The following is a 23,010-nucleotide window of genomic DNA, read 5'->3' as shown; positions in this document are numbered from 1 at the left end:
AAAGTTGTCATGTTTACTCAATCAAACAAAAAATCAGATTTGATTTTTTTTAACTTTCTAGTTTATAGGAAAGGTATTATACCGGAAGAACAGTTTGCAAGGATTTATTGATTTCAACTCTTTATTAATAGTCATATTTAAAATATCTAGATGGGTGGGTAATCTACAGTACATCTAAATATGACATGGATTTTTTAAAACTTGAATCTATTTATAGTACAGATGGGATATGATGAATAGCATGTGAGAAAAACTTATACTACTATTATAAAATAATAACAAACAAACACCTTTAATATGAACTATAATGAGCATTTCATATAAAGTAGTAACTAATCTTTTGCACTTTGATTTTAACTGGTATGTTGCCAAAAATTCAAAAAAGGCATTGTAACTACTGGACATACATTTGTGGTTAAAAGGCTCATTGGTGACATGCAGTTTTATGTTACTTTAGTAAATAAAACTGACTAATTGATGACTTTCCAAGTTATAGATAATAAAAATTACAGTTTCAAGATGATATTGGAAATTTGTTTTTTCTCCTTTTGTTAAACAATGAAATCAATCTACATCAATGTAAAAAGCATGATTCTTAAACATTGAAGAGCACTGGAAATGAGGAAACACGTTTTTTAGAAGCTATTTAATACTTCTCAGTGAATTACACCATCAGTTTCAGCTTTCTTTGAGAAGTGGCAAAATATATTACAAGGTCCTATATCAACATATTGTATACACGTTACATTAAGCATACCGGTAATAAAAAATACGCATCATTATTCACAACTGAAACACACAATTTCAAAAATAGATAGGATCTAACAGGTACGTTTCGTTCCATTCAGGACAACTCAGTTGGATGTACCCATACACAGGTAAGTGATAATCCAGACTAAGAAGGTCAGCGAATAATATATTGACTTTTGAATTAAAAGGTATTGAGTGTAAGAATAAACATTAGGATGCAGAACATATGGCCGACGAGTTCAAAATATTGTACAGTGTGGATTTCAGTGTGGAGCAAAGGTCAATCTGTTGTACTAATCGTGTAACGAATTGACAACATAGATGACATCTGCACAGGATTTATATATGATAACAGATACTGATCAATATACAATATTGTGTATTAATAACAGCATAATTCAAATCATTTTTAATAATCATACAAACAATTTAAAGCGAGATGAAATTATGTACAATAGAGGATATTGGTTGTCCGAAATTCAATGTCAAACATTACTATTTCCTAGAAAATGGAAGAGTTATTTTAGCAAAGAAATAAGTGCTTTGACACTTTTTATAATATAGGTATCAGGTGTTAAAGAGAAATTCGCTGAGAGAAACTTAACCTCTTGTTTAGCTTTTTTAATTGAGTGATATTTTCAGGAAGTCATTGTAGAATTTAATGAAAAAACAATTCACTTGCATAAGGATCTAAAAGGGAAAACAAATGATGAACCTATCATTTATCAATCCATTTTTGATTGCTGTACTAAACAGAAGGAGTAATGAATGGATAGGTGACATTACTTTCTGAATATAATATTTTCATTATTGTAATTACGTTTCGCCTTACAATGCTTCTACTCTAAGTAAAACAATATCTGGTTGAAGTCTCATATTAAAACCATCAGTGAAACAAATAATATGATTTCCTTAGTAGATTCAAATGAAATCGATGTGAATATTTGTTAACATCAGAATGAATAGTATGATGGAGATTGTGGCGGAGTATAAAAAAGACATTATGAATAAAAATTATTATGTAAATTAATCTCACTGACTGGAATTACAAAGTTTCATCCAATAAGCTTGTATGAACTACTTCAGAGAATATATGACACATAACAAACTAATTTACACTAAAAGCTTATCCATTCATAATCAAACGATGATTTTGTAAGTTGAAAAAATGTGAGTTAATAAGATATGAAAAGTACGGGATATTCACAATTTACTTTTATGTTATTCTAAGTTTAAAGTAATCGGGTTAACGAAATCTTTCTACCACCAATAATTTGTTAATCGTCTTGTTTATTGAAACAAAACAAAATATTGATGACCAATAATCTGGACCTTTTACGCAAGTTCACTTCGAACACTATACGTGCAGTTATTATTAATAATGTCTAAATGATGCAAAAGTTTAGATTATTTAGGTGGATATATTGAAACAAATAGATTTTTAAAGAAAAAAAGTCCGTTCTTCAGCAGATGAACGAAGAAAATAAAGTGTTTGTATATGTTTATGGTTCTAAATATCAGTCGTACCACTTTTTATGATACTGGAATTTCTTGAAAAAGAATAGGTGGTCTGTAACATTGAAAATACATTCATTTGCAAGATATGTGGTTATTCAGTTTAATGTTATCAAAACGTATTTTGTATACAGTCCACTAATATAACATGCGGCACATTTGAAATAAAGAAATAATTCAGAGTTCTTCATCGATGAACGATGTTAACGTATATTCCACTTTCAAATTTTGTAAACATCTTATATTTACCAAAACTATTCGATCTACATTTAATTACAAAACTACCGAAAACATGAATAAGAAATGAGGCAAAGAAAGTTTACCAAGAATAAAACACTTCATCATAGTGAATCACTTTGTGACTCTCTACATATGGGAAGTAAACATATTTCACTAATTATATGTTCAATCTTGAAAAAACCTCAAAAATTCCATAACAGCCATTGATATGAAACCTTACGCTACCAAAATATATTGATTTTATGAAAATACTTTGGTGTATAAATGATGACCATTAACTATACCAAACAATTTTTTTAAAAAAAATTGTATGATTCTGCGATTTGCTTTAAATAGCATTGTGTAAACTATATCTCACAGTTAACCATAAGCTTACTAATTAAACTTATTTGGATTCGATGGAGACCCAAACTAAGACATAAACTTAGTTGCTAAATAAATCATGGAACCGAATTTTTCGCGTTTTTTAATTTTCTCACCATTATCTGTTGTTTTAATACAAATTTAAGCTTGGTTATATATGTCATTTAAACACAAATTATACAAAATGTTTAAAGCGAGTAAATAAGGAAAAAAAAGAACAACCCGTATTTTCATAGCGAATCTTCATATAAGACTGTTCACATTTGTGTCACATCCGGTTTTATCTATGTTTCTATGGGTTTTAGTAGGTAAACATAGAAAGTTACGAATAACTAATATATATTTTCTATTTCAGCTTACTATATTTCCATATTTGGGAAAAAAACTACAGAATAACAGTCTATTGTTTACATCTTCAAGAATAAGATGTGATTCATATTGCCTATGACTAATTCTTCTTTTTTGGTGTATGATAGATTCAATAAATAAGTTTTTTTCACTTTGTCTAAAAATACACCAAACAGAATAAAGTAAACAAAAGAAATAAAAAAATAAAAAAAGGAAACTATCCTTTCGTTTCCATCAAACTTTTATTCGAAATCTATGCTTCTATTACTATTCTGTTGTTTGTTTGTTTTATTTTCTTCTGGATATCTGTCAATTTCAGTTTATTTAACATTTAACGAGGTTCACAATTGATTGATCACTGGGTGGTGATCAATGTCATGCGTGTCTAGTCCTTATTAGTGCAGATCGAATGCTATCGATCATGTTGCGATGTGGCCACCAGTCTAGGTGACTCGACACTGCGGGCACTATGTATTGAGATTTAGATGGTGGTTGAAGGTAGTCAACAGGAAACCCCGGACCCGGGTTTCGTGCTACTTGGCACTCGTCAGCATGGTGTACTTGTAATCTTGAGGGAACTGGTGCTCCCTGGCGGATTCGATCTCGTGTCACCCAGCTTTACAGTCAGAGACGTTACCACTGAGCTATCCGAGCACCAGTTCGCTCAAGATTACAGGTACACTTTGCTGACGAGTGACAAGTAGCACGAAACCCGGGTCCGGGGTTTCCTGTTGACTACCTCCAACCACCATCTAAATTTACCGGGGTTGTTTATTATTATTATTATTTTCTGAAATGTTTTTTTCATTCGAAAATATAAAATGTCAAAAATGAAATTTAAAGAGTTGATCTTAACTCTCACTTTATTTTGTTTAAAATTTTGATACTATTCATTGTCTATATTCTAATGGTTTTCTGTATGATAGATTTTATATAAAGTTTTAATAACTTATAAAGTCAGTAAATAGCATACTAAAAATATTCAATAGAGCAATAGCTTTCAAGATTCTCCCAAGTGGAAAATAAGACATGGAGATGAAAAGAGCGCTTTTGGCGCGAAAACAAGAAAATTTAAATTTCCAAAATAAAATTACAAAATTAAGGCATTTACCATGTGAGTTCTGATGATCTAACACCCCCAACAAGGACCCTGAAGAAACAAATAGCATATGAACCTATTGTTGGTCACCGGCAGCCACGGGACTTCATCTCTTGATGTCGCCTCACTACCTTTAAGTCAAAGGCTCGGGGTATGGCCCCGTAAGAAAACCATTTGCTTCGGTTTGAGCACTCGGGCAGTATCCTAGCCCTCACATAAGTCGAATGATTTGTGTGGTGCATATGTATCCGTTTAAAGAAATAAATATAAAATCATGCAATATGCGAAACCTTAAGTACTTAATGCTCAAATGCAGGCATATGATCAGTTAGGAGTTGTAATGCACCTATACTAATGAAAAATAAAGTGATACATTGGGAAGATAAGAACTGTAAATGCACTGAAATATAGACATTTCACATAAAGTTGCCGGAACAAACTGAATGAGCATCTAGTTTTAAATTGCTACACTTCAACTACATTATAGACATTTTTAATCACTCGTGGTTTTAGGGATATGTGAGACTATAGTCATCAATGAATGAATACATTTATAGCAATCATGAACATTTAAATAAACATGATGTGACTCGTTAATTTTGTTGAAGTACTCCGATAGAGAATTTTGATCATGCTTAATCAAAAATGAAAGAGAGTGTTTGCAATTAAAACTACTTTTTTTTTAAAAATGTTTGGAAATTTTATGTCGCTTCATTAATAACACACGAACAGCCTGTATTATGCTAAACATGTCACAAAGTATTAATTATTTATTCAGTTTTTGTAGAGAATTGTACTTGTAAAGTAAAATGTATTAACAGAAATGCCGATTGTAAAGTAATAAATAATGTCAATAGTTGAGATCATGAGTCAATTGATGCTAGACCCCCATGGAAAACGTGGAAGCACTGGACGGAATTCCACATTAGGACTAAATGGCCGTCCAGTGTTTCCAGATTTTCCATAGTGATCTAGCTTCAATTGATTCATGAACTCAATTATTGAATAATTTATGCTTTCTGAAAGCTTATAGAGTATTCACTTTCAAAATAAGAGTTTGATTCAACAATGTACAATTTAGAGTCTAATAACCATAACCAGATTCTGTCAAGTAAACATAACTGTTGCTCTACAATCATTTTACTGTTCTGACTGTCCTATGTTAATTTGACTAACTGTGGTGATAAATCATTGGTAAATTCGTATAAAACTATGTTAACATTTTTAATCTGGGCAAAAATTTCTGAGAAATCATCGACATAAACTATTTTCACATTATCCATATTTGAGTTACAGAAAAGGAAATCTATGTCTGCTTATTTACAGGTATACCATACTTACGACAGTTAAGAGTGATTGGTGGAGAAACTATACATTTAATTTTATTGCTATAGTGAATAAAAATGCACGAAAGTTAAATTTGACTGTTTTTTTAGTGAACTGTTATTCATTTTATGATTAGAATTGATTTGATTTAATCTCATTGTTAATATTCGAAATGAATTTCGGCCAGTCTTTCCTACCATACATCCATCTTTTAAAGATTGTATAGACGTAGTCAGTAGAATAGATGAATTTTTAGCTTGCATTTGAATCCAAGATTCGCTTTAAGTTATATTTTGAACTTATCAGCTACATATATCTACATACTAGTTTTAATGTTTACAATTAGACTAGGATTCTCTACATATTACTTTGCATGATAAGACATTAATCATTGTGAAAGCAAGTCCAGATATTCACTAACATGTCAAATTTGTTGTCGCACGGTAGATAAAAGGCTGTCACTTGAAGTTAAACGTACTCACTTTAAGAACTATTTTAATGTTAACACTGATATACATTAGTAGCTACATTGTTATAAAATCAATCATAAACACATCAACTGTTTGTACCGACGACGTACGAATTAATATGTTTCATTTCAATAAAAACCTTATTCCAAACATAATACTGTCCTCTAAACATTGTGTTATTTAAAAACACTACCCATAGGTGTTTTCAAACGCAAAAAGTTTTTCTTTAAAGGCTTATTGGTTTCAAGGAACAAAAAAATGTTACGATAGTGACTTCTAATTTCTGCATAAAATTTCAAAAATATATATCAGTAGTGAATCATTTAGTTCTCAATAACAAGAATAGCTCTGAAGAAGCGGCTTACACTAAGTTACGAAACGTCAAAATCAAGATTTTTCTACTCATGGGAAACAACAAGAATAAATTAACTAGTGTGGCTTTGGTCAGCTACTGATACTATTCACTATTATAACCATTTGTTAGTTTTATTTTTATTCATACTTAAAAATGGTATTACGTCAGATTACTGTGCATTACTATACCCTTTACTATAAAGTAAATAGTCCATCAATTGGCAAACTACATTTTCATACACATCAATATGATTTTCAAAATATTATTCTTTGTAATTTTTTAAAATATTTACTTCATATTTTATTATCATAACCATATACACTACTTTAACCGCTTCATTTTAATTACTTTTTTCTGTATATATAAACATATATTACTTATCTTTTATCCTTGATTAGTTCTATTTTTAATAAAATTAAATCAAAAAAAAGTTCCAAACTTAATCTAAACAGAAGAAAACAAGTCAATAACTATGTAGATACAAAACAAAAAGTAGAAACTTTGTTTCACTTTGATTTTTCGATCGTTTAATGATTAAATAAACAAATATTAGTAATAATACTAATAGTAGCAGTAGGAAAATGAAGAAGAAAATTAATTGTGAACCATCTGAAAAGGAAACAAACAAAAAACAATTTTATTTTGTGCTTCAATTGATTGAGTAACTTATTACAGTTTTGTTTTTTTAATTTTTAATAACTGAAGTAACGTATGCTTCGTTGGTCTGTAAAGCTATATATACATATATATAGTTTAGATCCTCAAAAATTTTATAATTAACCTTAACTAATACCATCATTTTAAGAAAAATGTATTCGACTGCCTGAAGTTAAAATATTTCACTGTACCTATCAACTATATAGTTTGTATTATAATCTGTTTGATCTGCGATACCATATCGCCCTTTAGTTGAATAGAATAACTAATAGTTGTTTTCATATTGCATAAAGTTATTAACTTTAGCAAATAGTAGCACATATGTTTAATCTATACATTTTATTCTTTATATTTCAGAAATCACTTTAAAAATGGTCATGAAATGGTGAGATATTAATGATAAGTAGATGAACTGATTGGCAAGGTAGTGTTGAATAAGATAGAAATAGATTTCTGTCAAAATTACATTCAGTTTTTTGTAAAATAAAATAGTCAAAAAGCGGTTCGTCTAAGGTTTTTGATTCAAGATCATTAGTAGTCCTGATGACTTTTAAATTGAAAGAAGCATGAATCTTTCATGATTTGATTCCCTGATACCCACAGTTTATAACAAAATTTCAATTCAATCTAAACAATATTTTCAAGTTAGCGTTTCAGATTAAATATAAAATTCAGAGTGATTTATGACTTCATAGACTATGAATACTGGTAAAGAATAATTACTTCAGTTGTAGGAATAACAGATAATAAACGGTTAACGCACTATAACATTATCTATTTCTGTGATTTGTTTTACATTTACATGTATATACTATTAAAATAACTATAAAAATAGTATTTAATTATACAACCTGTTATATCTGTAATTAGCTTGCTGTCATGTATATGCTCAAAACGTCATTCTATAAATTATGGTTACCGTGGTTACATTAATAAATATTAAATAGTTATACTGTCGTAAATGTCATAACAAGTTTATTTCAAATCTGTCCAGTTCGATTAAGAATGTAACAATAACCAGACAATCGAAATCTTAATTTCACTTACAACCTAGAAAACTCCATTTTTATCCAGGATAAGATGTAGAAGTGACCAAATAACAAGGAGAAGAAGAGTAATTGTAACAATAAAGGTAGAATGTTCATCATTGTCATTGAAAGTATTAGTAGCAGCAGTAATATGAGCGATACTACAGTCTTTGTAGAATAATGAAATGACAAAATGTACGATGTATTTTAGCATTACAAGCAGATCATGACTTCGACCCTTAAAAATTTCAGATTTATGTATGAACAGCTGAACCTTATGAATTATTTTTAAAGAAAAAAACTGGAAAATTTAAATCGATCATCTCTTTGAATCAACTATTTTATTTACAAATCAAAACTAACAGACCAATTATCTAATAATAGTTTTTGTCTTAAAATTATATCACTATAAGGATTACTGAGTACTATGAAATGATAAACAGTCGACCTAGCGACCTAGCCTAGTGTTTTACAGAAGTTTGCACATACAGCTACGCATGAAATGGAACCTGGATCCACTTGACCCCCATAGAGATCATGATATCCCTAAAACACTGGTTCAGAATTTGATTGGAAATACTTTAATTCTTCTGTTATGTATTTAATCAACTATCCGTTGATGAGCAGTCTTTCAATTAATTTCATTATCGCATTAAAAGTTACCTTTATACTGACCATTATTTCTACATACTTTATACGCAAACGACATCGATTATCTCATGAACGTTTAACAAATGGACTTCATAGAAGATATTCAGATTTTCATTGAAAAGCATTACGATTTACCCTTAACCAATGAGTTTTATTTACATCATATAGATGTTCCTGACTAATCTTCATAATGAAGTAACGAAGTCCTATAAAAGTAGATCGTTTATCATAATGAAATGTGAGAAATAGTAAACAAAATCTTCAGGTCGTTTCACCAGTTTTACTTGATTATTGGGATATCTGAATCAGAGTAATTTTGACACACTGTTAACAAATTAAATAAATTCACTGACGACAAACTAACAGTAAACAAATCGAAAGACATACGTAAGTTGCACAAAAATAACTAAACAATACATTTTTAAGAAAAGGAGTGAGGAAAATGTTAGATTGCTCACTACACCTGAGGCCATATGCTTTCCTTTTGTTTGTAAAATGTGACCTATTTTTACAAAATTGATAATATAAACAGGTGAATATTATTTATTTTAACTATGTGTAGTATTGGAGAACTTATAGACATAAATGTTTTCATCAGAGTAGAGTGAACTAAAAACCCAGAAACTCTTTTTCCTGGACTAATATGTGAAAAAATATTCTACTTAAATATGATTGGTTTAAAAGAAATTACATCAAAAACGTATATTCCTCAACCCACAACTCCAGAATCAAGACACATTTCAGGTTTGAGCAATGGCTACTAACTAATTACAGAAATGATGGATGTGAATATGTTTATTACATAATAAATAAAGTCTTTTTTTCTGGAGTAATGAAAAAACTGAAATATTTTAAATTTTAAGAAATTTCTGTTTGCTGATGTTAAAATGGTGATAATCTATGAAAGAAGCTTATGTATAAGGGAGGAAACTGTGAATCCAACATTACGGTGGAGTGGTTACATAGTTTAATATGTGAAAATGTGTCTGATTTTAAAATATTGCAAGAGAATATGGATAGTCAGAAGTGATAATAATGAGGTCTGTTCCATGGAATCAATTATTCCTCGCTGTTTAAATCATTTAATATTACTTGCATTAGTGTTATCAACTCCGTTAAGTATTCAGTCCACAAAAAACATGCATAAACGTCAGTTATACTCGGATACATTAAATTTATTTACTGGAAATATTTCTAAATTACCTCCTGTTGGATTACCCACTATTTTAAATTGGCGTACTAATTTATCTTTGGATTTTTTTTCTATGTCTAAATCTAAATTCAACCGAACAAAACCAATTCAAACAATAACATCTAATTTGAATATATATCCTCATATGATACTGGATGTAAATAAATCTAATAACGATGCAGATGGACTTATATCTCAAAGAACTTCTTCCTTACCTAAATCTCCATCCCTTTTTGTTGATCAATCTGGTCCATGTACGCCTGAAGAAGAAGCAAAGAAATCACAATGTCTACGAGAATTACCGGCTGAACGATATGAAGTACTTGAAGGTGAAACAGTTTTAATGCGGTGTCGTGTAGCTAATCAAAGGGGGAAAGCACAGTGGCGTGCTAGAAACTTTTTATTAGGTGAGTAGATTAAATATTTCTATGAGTACTTTAACTAATAGATGCTCTGTTTTATTATTTGTATGACAGTTTCCAATTAAAAAATAAAAGTGTAACAGTGGAAAAAGTTTATGAAATGTTTTAAAACCTATCATTGTCTGTAAGATATTATCTGAATATTTTGTACTTTTTATGAATCACAGTGACCACTGTAGAGTTGAAAAGAATAAACGTAGAAAAATACTGCCCAATATCCACTGGTTCTCAGTGATTCTCTGCACTATAAATCATCATGAAGATTTTTCTTTAGCAATGGAAAATAAGGTCATTTCCATTGATAAGCATGTGTTGAAGAAATAAAACGCCACAAATCACAATATTATACGCACAAATATTTTGGTGAATCAGCCATATAATGTGCAATGAGATCAGTTTTTTTCTTTGTTTACAAAAGTATCAAATGTAGAAACTTTCGATGGTTAAGAATATGAGTCAGTTGAAGCTAGACCACCATGGAAAACCTGGAAGCACTGGACGGCCGTTTCGTCCTATTGTGCTTCCAGGTTTTCCATGGTGGTCTAGCTTCAACTGACTTATGATCTTAACCATTGAAATTACTATATTATCCACAAAACCCATCTGATATAAATGTAGAAACTTTGTTCAAGGTTACTACTAGGTCGTAAAAATGAATATGAAGTAACAACTAATAGAATTCGAGACATAATAGTAATTTACACATGAACAGTCATTAATAGAGAATATGTATTAGACACTATTCTTCATTTCAATTATGAAACAATCAGTTATTGTAATGTATATTTCTGTTTCCAAAATGATACAAAATATATTAAAGATCCTACATAAATGTGGCTTACCAAAAAAAGTTTGTTTTAAGATGTTAATTGTTTTCATGAAAGTCAACTAATTCTTTATTAAAAATAATATGAAGTGTTAAAATCAATAGCCTCCATCACTCTTTAGAACCTTTATTGTACATTATAAAGAAATGTGTAACTCAACAATATAACGTTTTTCACTTTAATTCTATAACTATTTATTTACATTAACATTTTCAATGTACCATCTTGAAAAACTGGAATGTTATTCATGTGATTTCCTATAAGATCCATTAAACATCTTTAATGTTGAATTCATAGTTTGAAGTTGATGATGAAATATGTTCAAGGTTAATGAATGTAATTCACTTGAATTTCATTTGAAAAATAAATTTCAATGAAATTCTTATTATATTGTTAAAAGGTAACAATGCAGTTTGAAAGTGTATTACATAACAATCTACAATCATTATACACAAATGTACCTGACCTTCATCAGTAGATAGTAAACAATTTAATAATGTCAAATGCATAATAGCTTAAATAATTTGTTAGCAAATAACAAATGGTAACATTGACATCTAAGTGAAATGCAGGTAATTGATCGACAGTAAAACAGTATTCGTTTCAAACTTGTTTTTACTCACATTACTAATAAACAGTATTTAGTATATAGATGGAAATCTAAATTTGAGAGATAAACTTTTATTAATATTTTTGAGAACAGTTTAATTTGAAAAATAAGATTGCCTTCTTTTTTCTATTCAAATCAAATTTTAACCATAATGTCTTATAACCAGTTATTCAAAGTAATTTTGTAATTGCTTTTCTACTGGTGACAAAGTATTAAGCTAGTTATTAAGCTAATAGATTTCTGTGAATCTAATTATGCTTATTTATCAATTCGTTGATTATTCGATTCATTTAATGAAGTGAAGATAATAACACTAGTTTAAATTTAGGTGGAAAGTGGTTGAAATAGAGATTTCTTTGTCATTAGCCTCAAGCTTAAATAATGTGTAGATAAACAGAACAGGTATGAATCAACATTATCCACAATCCCTGTTGACAGTATATCGATCCGCCTAATCATATGAAGGTAATTTAAAATAATTTATAATCAAATAAAATAATGTTTCGAAAGTCCTAAAATTTATGACATATATTTGAAAATGTCTTCTTATCTGGCAACACAAGTCCCTTGATGGTGAATTATGAATGTAGTTTTATTTGAAGAGAACACCGAATTTAACCACTTATGAAACAATCGGATTTATAAATTTGCAAACTCACATAATTACCACCTTTTCGACCTTCATTATTTCGTCCTGAATATACTATTTATTTGGAAATTCTAAATTCTAAATTTTGCTAAATCATTTGTCATTGGAAATATATACAATGCTGTCATGTTGCAGATATACTGAAATTAGTGTTTTCGCATACAACTTATCATCACATGTATGATAACGACGTATTCCTTTCCATTTGCCATCTTGTGCATCCATATACAGTCAGCGGAGTAGTCAGAATATTCTGTTTAGTAAGATGAAGCACACACCAAATTGATTTCCAAACAAGAGGAAAGCTCTTAACCAAACCAATATGTAAGCAGTCATAATACTGCATAAGCAAATGTAACAGATTCAGATCAGATTTAAGGTTCTTTGAAATATCGGTAGTCTACTTAAATGTTTTGCTAAATATTTTGTAGTTGGGCACATATAGCAATACAGCAACCTATTTTAAAGTTTATTTGAACTGAATAATTATGAGTCCTATCTGTTTGCATTTACTCTGTGTTATGAAGTGTTTACAAACTATCATGATGCTCAACACTCCAAATCTCAAAACAAAACACTTAGTTTCTAGTTTATTCTCCTCTGTCTCTAAGCTTCTGAGGAAAAACGAGTGACAAATATAGTGTAATTCTTGCATTTCGTTTCTGGGAGTTGGAAAATATTAACTTTCCCGGTCGAAGATGAGTATAGAATATTGATTACCAAGAAACGTTAATAATTTTCATATAATAACAGTCTAAACTTATGTTAAGGAGAAACAATTCACAATTTCGAACTGTTGGTACTGAAGAATAAAATTATTATTATTATCATTATTACTATTATTTTGATCAAAACACTTGAGCGACATACGAAAACTGGTAAAAAAGCAAGCCTCCAGGAAATTGAATTTTTCTTTTTGCGTCATAAAGCAATCTTTTCTCATTTGACACCTCACAGTATCAGTGTGAAAACTGATCACTCTCTATTCCGTAACTATTTTCCAACCAAACAAAGGATTAATTGATGTCTGTATTTTTCAACTAGTAATGGAAATTTTCATTTATACCTAAACTGTTTATCATAGCTATATTGTCCCGTGTTTTCCTATCAACACATATATGTAAATCTAATAATAAAAAAGGTTATGATCCCATCGCTTTTATGTACTTTCATGTTGATGATAAAGAAACTGTCATTTTTCATTTCATTGAATATTCTTATTGAGACATTAAAAAGACAAGCTGAGCGAAGAAATATTTCTTTTTAATTAGATCTTCATCAAGTCTCTACACTAATACATGTTTTATAAGTGAGGAGAAAGTCGATACCAATTAGATGGTTGTTAGTCAATTTAACAAAATAGTAAACTGTTAGTTACAAAACGTTTGGAAAATTAAAATTAAAAGTATAATCAAAGCGAATTCCCATAATCCGTTAATTATTACAAATAGTTACGTAATCAAAGTTGGATGTAAATATGTTTTTGTTATTTATGAAATTGTTAAGTAATAAGTAGGACGGATACCGTGAAAATTAGATAATATGATCAACAAAGTGGTTAAATAATATTAGAATTATAAATTCATGTGTTAATCAAATCGAATTCCAGAAATTTTTCAGAGAAGGGGAAGAAAGGTTTTGAAGTATGTATTGGTATCTATGTAGAAGGCCAAGTTAGATTCAAAGGTTTTGGTAGATTTCCATTCTCTGAGCTGGATGGTCTTGTCGTGGAGCTTTTATAATTATTCTGAACGAAGTATTATAGAGTTGAAGTGTTCAAATTTTTCCACATATGGCTCACAGCTAGTCCTGTAGACTTTGATCTTGTTTGGTTATTGCTGACCATCAACCTGTCATTAGTTACTTCGTTATTTCGATGAAAAATAAAGGATAACAATGAAAGCTTCACGACCAAACCATCGAGCTCAGAGAACGAAAATCCACTAAAATCATCCACCTGAGCTACAAATCTCCACGAGCTTAGATTCCAAGATTGTATAAACTTCCTTTATGTACAAAGGCTATGTTTATTGATGAATATTCCTATGGCTTCTGCTATGTGCATGAGTCGGATTCCGGAACCATAAGATACATTCGATGAGATTTTGTAAAGAATTAGAAACGCTCAATTTCCACCTATATAGTGACCGTAAAGGATGATAAAAATGTAAATGCAATTGATTTAAGGTGCAATTACATTGGCTGAAATAAGTAAATAAAAATATCTGTTTAGTAGAATCATAACAAATTAAAATTATATATCATTGTCATGAACATTCGGTTAACAGTAAGCAAAATCTCAGTATTAGCGAATATTTAAAACTACAAACGTTATATCATTATCTCTAGATCCATAGAAGACCTTAATATATCTACTGAAAATTCTTAAAGCACTAACTTAATGTTATTTAATTTTTTTGTACTGATTACCGTTTGAACTATTATATTATATTATTTGCTTTATTCAGTATTATATTTTTGGTACACAATAGAATTCTCAGTACATAGTATTTTAACAAGTTTCCGTTTCTTACTTCTAAGTCGATCCTGACGATAAATATTGACTGATCGCCAGTCGGATGTTAGCAGTCTAGTCAATCGACATCTAAATAACGCAATTTTTTTCGCTAAATATTGCCAGCAACCACGATAACTCTAACTGGATCTTCTTCCATTTGTACAACGAAATGTTGTACACTTTTGAGAAACGCACCTGAATAGGTCATACGATTAATAGTCATAGTGTTGTATTAAAACAAACAAAATTAGATAACTTGTTGAAATATCTAGATGGCAGAAACAGGCAGCCCAGATGTTCAAGCGTGCCGTTACTGACTTGATTTGCATTTGACATTTGTCAAGTCTAATACTAGTGATATACCATTTTGATTATGTGGATTATAAGAGTGTATTTTTAAAGGTTTCTTTCTAATATCAGTAGGCATTATTGATGGTAAACGATATTCTCTGAAACATATGATAACCATCTAAATATAAGAATCAGACGATTCCTTGGGACATAGCAGTCAGTTGAGTTTACATTCATTTAATAAAGCAACAACTAAAAAAATTTCAGACGAAATCTCAGATAAATACATATATGTTCCGATTTATTATCATGTTTAACCAATGTATCTATTCATATACGAGATCATATCTGAGCCATTCCATCACATTTGGCCAACATACTTTTATATCAATTCAAATCGAGTTTATAAGATTATATATATACGGTTGTTACAAGTCGATGGGTTGTCTGAAATGATAAGTTTATCTGCATTTACCTTTTTTTTTAAAAAAAACCTGCATTTGAATTGAATGGTAACTTTTTACTTGGTAAACTGATATTTTTTAAAGCTTGATTAGAGTTTACGCCTATAAATATAGAAAAACCAGAAAACAATCAGTAAGCATTAGCCTCGATCGAATGTAGCGCTTTTCCTACTCATCCTAACTCGAATCAAAATGTAAATACATAACGCATTATTACTGCCTTTGATTATCAGTGAAAACTGTGCTTCAAGTGACAGTAATTTTAATTGATGAAAAATTCCCATTATATTAAAAACACAATTGTATGAACGAAGAATATTCTTTTCAATAATTTCTCATCAGGTTCTACAATTATAAATCCAGATTAATAATCCATAAAATTGGCCAGATTTAAGGCAAAATACATCATTTGGAAATTGTAATATGTGAATCAGGAATTGTTTGTTATATAAAATAAAATCGTTAATGTTGGGGCTGACTAATATGAAGTGTTCACTTGAATCAGTTTATAAGCGAAATGAAATTGAGATAAATTATCAGAATAAATATGGTCAACATGGGGTAAGAGAGAGAGAGAGAATATTGTGATTACAAATCGGAAATTGCGTAATATGTAAAATAATTAGGTCAAATATAGTAGATTCAGGGGTGGATATTGAATAAATTCCTCAAAAAGGGGTTATCAAGTGTAAAGACAATAATAATAATAATAAGTTTGGGACATAAAATGAACATTAATCAGATTACGTCACCACATTATAAGATTGATTATTAGCTAGTTGGCCAGGGTAAAAGGAGTGGCTGGACATACTTCTTTTGGATACAAAGCTCTGGCTTTTTGATCCGAATAGCAATAGCTTCAGCCGTCTGTAGGATTCGCAGTCTGACGGAATTAGGTAGACTGCTGTTGACACGACAAACTATTGCAAAAGATTGTTCCATGTTGGCTGTATGTCCTGTTTGAACTAAATGGTCTAAGACAGTAATTTTCTGAGTAAAGTTGACTGATATCATCTATAAACTCAAATAGTTTTCAGATATACTGAAATGTGTTAAACATACATTTGGTAACTTAAATTACAAAATTAGCCAATGAAAGATGATAATTTTCACTTGATCGAAATATAAAAGAGAATTGAGTTTATACTGTACTTAGATGAAAACTGATGATTATTTCTTTATCTTAGAAGGAAATAAAATCGTTTAGATAACAGACTAGTTTAACATTACAACGGATGAAAATGCTTTTGCATTGTGTAAACATCATTAAAAATAAGAAGTAAAAATGTTAAGAACTAAATAATAACATCAAATTTCTTTTTTCAAACTTGTTTAACAAAATTATAATTAAGCCTATGTTGTAATAAAAACGATAGTAAAAATAATTTATGCTCTATTTAATTGGGAAAAGAAAATACACTGGTTTGTATCTTTGTCTCCTTTCCTTCACAATAAATGTTGAACTCCTCTTGATTTATTTTCATTATCGTGTGTTTTTGTCATCATTTCATATTCTCACATTAACTTGTCATATTTGTAATTTAATGGTTGAATTCACGAGACAGTTGAAGCTCAACCACGATGGAAAACCTGAAAGCACTAGAAGACCGCTTATTCCTGATGTGGGACCCCTCAGCAGTGCACATCCACGATCCCGATACGCTAGATTCGGATCCAGGTCCTATCGGTCTCGCGTGCGAACGCCTAGCCACTAGACCTCTGAGGTCTCATCTTGACAATATTTAGTAACTCTGTTTACCTAATGAATATTTTCACATCTTGAGGGTTTTTACATTTGACTGGAAAAGCAAAGAAAACTATGAACCTTTATTTGGCTATTTAAATATGTAACATGCGAGAAAGATTCGGATATGTAGCTAACGTTTGAACCATATTAATATTGATATTTGCTGTTCCTGTGTTATAATATTTTATATTTTACTTATCTCCAAAGTTGTTAGTTTACAGACAGATATTGCTGTCAAAATGAGTTATGCTAAAAATAGACATAAATAACAATATGGTAGCAATATAGTCCACTTCTTTTTCAATAATCACAGATATAGACCACTTTTCAGTGACATTTTAGTGCTAGAACTTCTATAATCTACAGTAAACTCAAAGCGAATTCCATTTTTTTAATTTCGTAAATTATAAGCTTAAAGTAACTACTATGGAATAAATACATTTTCACAGAATTTATTTATGACCATTGTAATGCCTTATAAAATCATGTGTCAATATAAAATAGATGTTTACCTGGAGCCAAAAAAATCTGTCAGATTCAATTTATTAAATAATTTGTTTATTAAACCTTTGCAAAAAAAATGTAACATAAATGAAAACTGTTACCGACCACTGTAAACTTTAGCAATGATCATATCGAATTAAAATTATGTATGTATATTGGAAATCCAGCTAATTAAACTTATGGGAGGAAAGAAATTTAAACTAACAGATTTAATTATAATAGTTTGATCTATTTTTTTAATTGAATCTAACTTTTTATACTTAAAAGCAATACGTGTTTTATGTAAGGAATTCATTTAATATACATTAAGAAATATGATAACAATCTGAGTAAGATTGTAGTATCAGTTGTCATGTTAAGCCCATAAGCCTTATTCTAGCTTTCGGACAGGCCAATCTATTTATTCTGCTTGAGTCATACTTTGACCTTAATTATTCGCTTATCAATCTTGACTGTTTTTATATGAGCGTATGTATTTGTGCACATTTTATCCCATTCAACGCATGTCTGTAACTTATTTTTGTCTAGCTATAACGCTTGGTTAAATGGGAGTTCGCCTACCCGCCATCTCCACTGCGCGTCGTTTCGCTTCTCTCGATCGCATTCGCTTCATATTCAAAAGTCCATTCTTGTTATTTGACTTATTTAAATCCGTTATTGACAAACGCGATTTAAGTCGATGATTATATATGAGGATAGGCGACATATATATTCCAACAACAATCATTCATTACGATCTCCTTCGAGTCAGATCTCGGGCCACTAAAGTGGAGAGCCCGTCGACATCATCGTTCGATCTAAACGACGACAAAATAAAGGGCCCCACTAAAAGATAGAACACATATCCCAAGTAGTCTTCTGAATATCTGGAAAGATATAATTGATTTGGATAAGATTCTATGTTTTGTGTATACGTAGACCGAACATAACCGAATATTTTTATCTCTGAAGTATTACCTGTGTATAATATAACGAATAAGTGACGTTAGTCAGTTCCAGATTACATTCTAAAAATTCATTAACTGAATGACCTAGTCTCGTCGAAATCCAAGGATACATTAATTATTAGATAGATGAAATCCATTATTTCGGGCTATGCTCATAATATAATGTAGTCTTTTTAAACTCGTGATTCATAGTATTTCTTCATGTTTTTTGATGCACTTCTTTGAAGTTTCCTTTCAAATGGCTTTACTACTACTATTACTGATTTTTTGACACAGACACTTTTCACTATATTAATATGTTGTCTGGTCCTTCCAGATTTTCCATGGTGGTCTAGCTTCAATTGACACATGAATTCAACTTTCAAATATATATTACATAAGTAATGTTATATAATGAATATCACGATGGTAAATTTTCTATCAGCCCTAAAAAAATTAACTACCTTCATCAGTCGGACAAATTGTGATTACCAAGATGTTGAATAGAATATTTTCACTTTTTGTCTAATTATTTTTTTGAAGCCAAAATTATTCAGTAATGGAAAAAAATTTGAAATTTGCGTGACAAAATTAAATTTACTAAAATTCCATTGCACTTGAATATGAGAATAGTTCATAATTGTACATTTAATATGATAGTGATGCTTTACAAGATAAAGGATTTTCAAATTTATCTAGTTCTGCAGTTTCGACGCCAGTATTTCAGTTATGTTTTCATTTACTTGTAATCATAGAGTCAATTATTTAAGCCTGTATTTAAACTTGAATTATTAGGAATAAATTATTAACGGAGATATTATGACTCTATTAAAATTTTTAAAGAAAACAAAACGATGTGAAAGACCGTCAGTAGATTTCATTCCAAGTTTCTTTCAAGAAGATTTGCGTATTTAATCTTTATTTGGCTTCCATTTTAAAACATGTAATATTTCACAAGAATCAATATCACAATGATAATAATTTCTGGTATTTAAAACAATAGATTTTAGTAAGAAAATTGTGAATGCAATTTAATATTTTAATTAAATAATGACTTTTTTGTGACATATTAATCTTCAAAATTATTTATCTTAGTATTTTTCATTGTGAAATTTGTGAAACCCTTCATTTTGACGTCAATTAGATCGGACTATGTTGTCGGCCGGCTCACCACTCTAGTGGCTCTGGAATATCTAACTCCAGTTCGACCGGATGAATGATTGTTCTCGAAATATACATGTCGGCTATCCTCATATATAATTATCGACTTAATCCGCTTTAGTGAATGACGGAATTGAATAAGTCAATTACAAGAATGAATTTTTGAATACACATATGTTTTGTACACTCATCAGAGGGACGAAGTGAAGGAAGCGAAATGACGCGCAGTAGAAAATGCGTGTGATCCAAGTCCATTTAATCAAGTATGAATCGATATTTATAATTTGAAAAAAATAAGTCACAGACATATGATGAATAGGATAAGAAGTGTATACACATACGCTCATACAAAAGCAGCCATGTTTGATAAGCAAATAATTAACAAGTTCAAAATGTGACTCAAGAAGAATAAATAGATTGGCCTGTCCGGAAGCTAGAATAGGCTATGTGGGCTTAAAATACCACTTCAAGTTCAGCGACAAGTGAAAGCTACACAGTGATGTCTTATCGATGTTAAATCATAATTTAAAATTTAGAAACTTAAGTTTCTCTGACAAAGAAGAATATAAATTCAAATATCTACTTTTCACTTTGTGAGAACTTTCATTTAAATTCGAACAAATGGTTCTACAGTAGCACGGCGACAATTTAATATAAAACATTAAGGAGGAAAATTATACTTGTAAAAGTCTCAGCAAAGTAGAATCAAGTTTAAACAGGATTCCCAAGCGAAACACTGGATTTACTTAGACTTCAATAGCAAAGATTTTTACAATATAATTTTTTCTCCTTAATTTCTTTCCCTTTATTTAAATATATATGCTATAATACATGCAGTTAACTTGTCGACTGCTTCATACTAGATCAAATTTTTTTAATATAATACTTCTAGCAGATATAGTACATTACCAAGAATCATTTATCATAGATCAGTCGATAAGTAGCCACACTCACACATTCTACTGATTGATATTTTAAATGTGAACAGCTTAAAACCAAATTATTCGAATGAATTGAATGTTAAAAAAATCGAAAAGTCTAATACGGAAAGCATACTTAAGCTTGTTACCCTTCGTCGAGGAGCACTCTTCATCCACCTCTGTCCTGAGCAATCCTTCCCAGTCGTTTCCAGTTGCTACTCGTCCTTTTCAAGTCTGCTTTCAATTCCTGACGCAATGTGTTCTTCGGCCTTCCTCTTTTTCATTTCCTTTCAGGACCTCACGTTGACGCCTGGTTTGTGATGCAGTTTGATGATTCCCGTAATGTATGTTCTATCCACTTCCAACATCTTTTCCTGATTTCATCTTCAGCTGGAAGCTGGTTTATCTTCTCCCAAGTTACGCCAACCAGTTCAAACAAATACGGAAAGCATGCTATCAATTTATTTGGAACAATTTAGTTTCTTAGCACTTGTCACCTATGTAATAAAATACCTGTTTTAAGTTTGACAATTATAAAAAATACAACAGACAGTTAAATGTTAAATGTCGGAAAAATCAGTCTAATTAATATTTTGAGAGTAATTTATGATATTTCCTTGTATTTTTTTACTGTTTCGTCCAAATAAAAAACAAGTACTAATATTTTGAAATAAAAACCAAGGAACCACAATGTAAGGGGAATCCATGTCATTTTGACAGATACATGATAAATACTTTTTAATAACTGGGTAGCTTTCTTTAATTATATTGTTAGTGCATATGTATAAACATATTTTTACCGTATTAATTTATTAAAAATATATTGTCTTGATATTAAATTCAAGAAGAAACGGTTGTGTTTCTAACCACATTGATTAATGTAGCTGTTCAAAGTATATGGGAATGATTTTCATCTTTGATATTCTACATAACTCCGAAACGAAAGATGTATAATTATCATATGAAAAGCTGTAAGAAACAAAGCGAAAACGATACATATCAATATATTCTATAAGGTAGAAAGTACTTGGATTGTCATGTTTCAGAACTTTTTTATGTTTTTAAAGAAAAATTGGAATAACCTTAGATTCATCTCATTGTTTGTTAGTTTGACTTTTCCCTTATGAAGCTGGATTGAGTGCCTGTAACTGAATAAAAAAGGGCATTTTTGAGCGTATGATATCGATATGTAAGACAAAATTTCCATAGAATAAAAAATTTCGAAAATTGACTATGATGAAGACCATTTTAGTAAAATATCAATGGGCTTTTAATTTGCATTAAGTAATTGGTAATCGTTTATAATTTACTAAAGAATTATACTTGTAGTATATGCTACTGATGTCGACAGATATAAGTAGTATGTATCATCAATCGAAAGTGAAATGCCTGGAGGCAGAAGGTTAAGAAGATCAAAGAAAATAGAGCGAAAACAAAGAATGGTTGATGTGGAAACGAAAGAAAAATGAATTCTGAGACGATTGATTGATATTTGAAAACGGAACAGTCATGTTTTAGGCAACTAATTAAAATTTTGCAAATGAAGTATTTACTGTATGATTCTCACATTTTGCTAAGATGTTCTATAATTTTGTATCCAAATCCTTTAGATTGTTCTCATTTGTGTTCTCGTTTACTACATATTTACTTTCTTGAACTATTTCTTGGTATATATATATGTGGTCACTTTCTATGTACTACAATCCAGTTATTCAATGACATTGTCATTTGGGTCAATCAGTCAATTTAATTCATTAATTTTTTTATGAATAACAATCTTATCTAAATAGATTTTATATGTGGATAAACTTATTTCGAGAAATATAAAGATATAAAGCCTACTGTCATATTTTATCCAATAACAATGAATGAAAATGCATACTTTATTTCAAGAAATAGAATTTACAATTGAAATGTATTAACACATTGTTTGTAAAGACCATTATAGAAAAGCATAGCATGGTGTATGTTAATTAT

The 23,010-nt window shown here is 29.9% G+C and overlaps 1 protein-coding gene across 2 annotated transcripts in view; it reads left to right on the top strand.

The window, feature by feature from the left end:
- Positions 1 to 23,010, top strand: part of MS3_00001568 (uncharacterized protein) — a gene marked incomplete at its 3' end in the record, with an annotated part of 95,128 nt that overhangs the window by 4,176 nt on the left and 67,942 nt on the right. The window contains exon 2 of one of the 2 annotated variants that reach the window (XM_051209031.1): positions 10,177 to 10,401. In XM_051209031.1, coding sequence (XP_051074452.1) covers positions 10,177 to 10,401 — 225 coding nt within the window. Of the gene's footprint in view, positions 1 to 8,410; positions 10,402 to 23,010 lie in introns of those variants that run through there. The other variant, XM_035733991.2, reaches the window with a different exon arrangement.

This window comes from Schistosoma haematobium, chromosome 1 (genome assembly GCF_000699445.3).
Source record: "Schistosoma haematobium chromosome 1, whole genome shotgun sequence".
Taxonomy (NCBI): domain Eukaryota; kingdom Metazoa; phylum Platyhelminthes; class Trematoda; order Strigeidida; family Schistosomatidae; genus Schistosoma; species Schistosoma haematobium.
The sequence above is the reverse complement of the archived record's forward strand: the minus strand, read 5'-3'. Positions and strand labels throughout refer to the sequence as shown.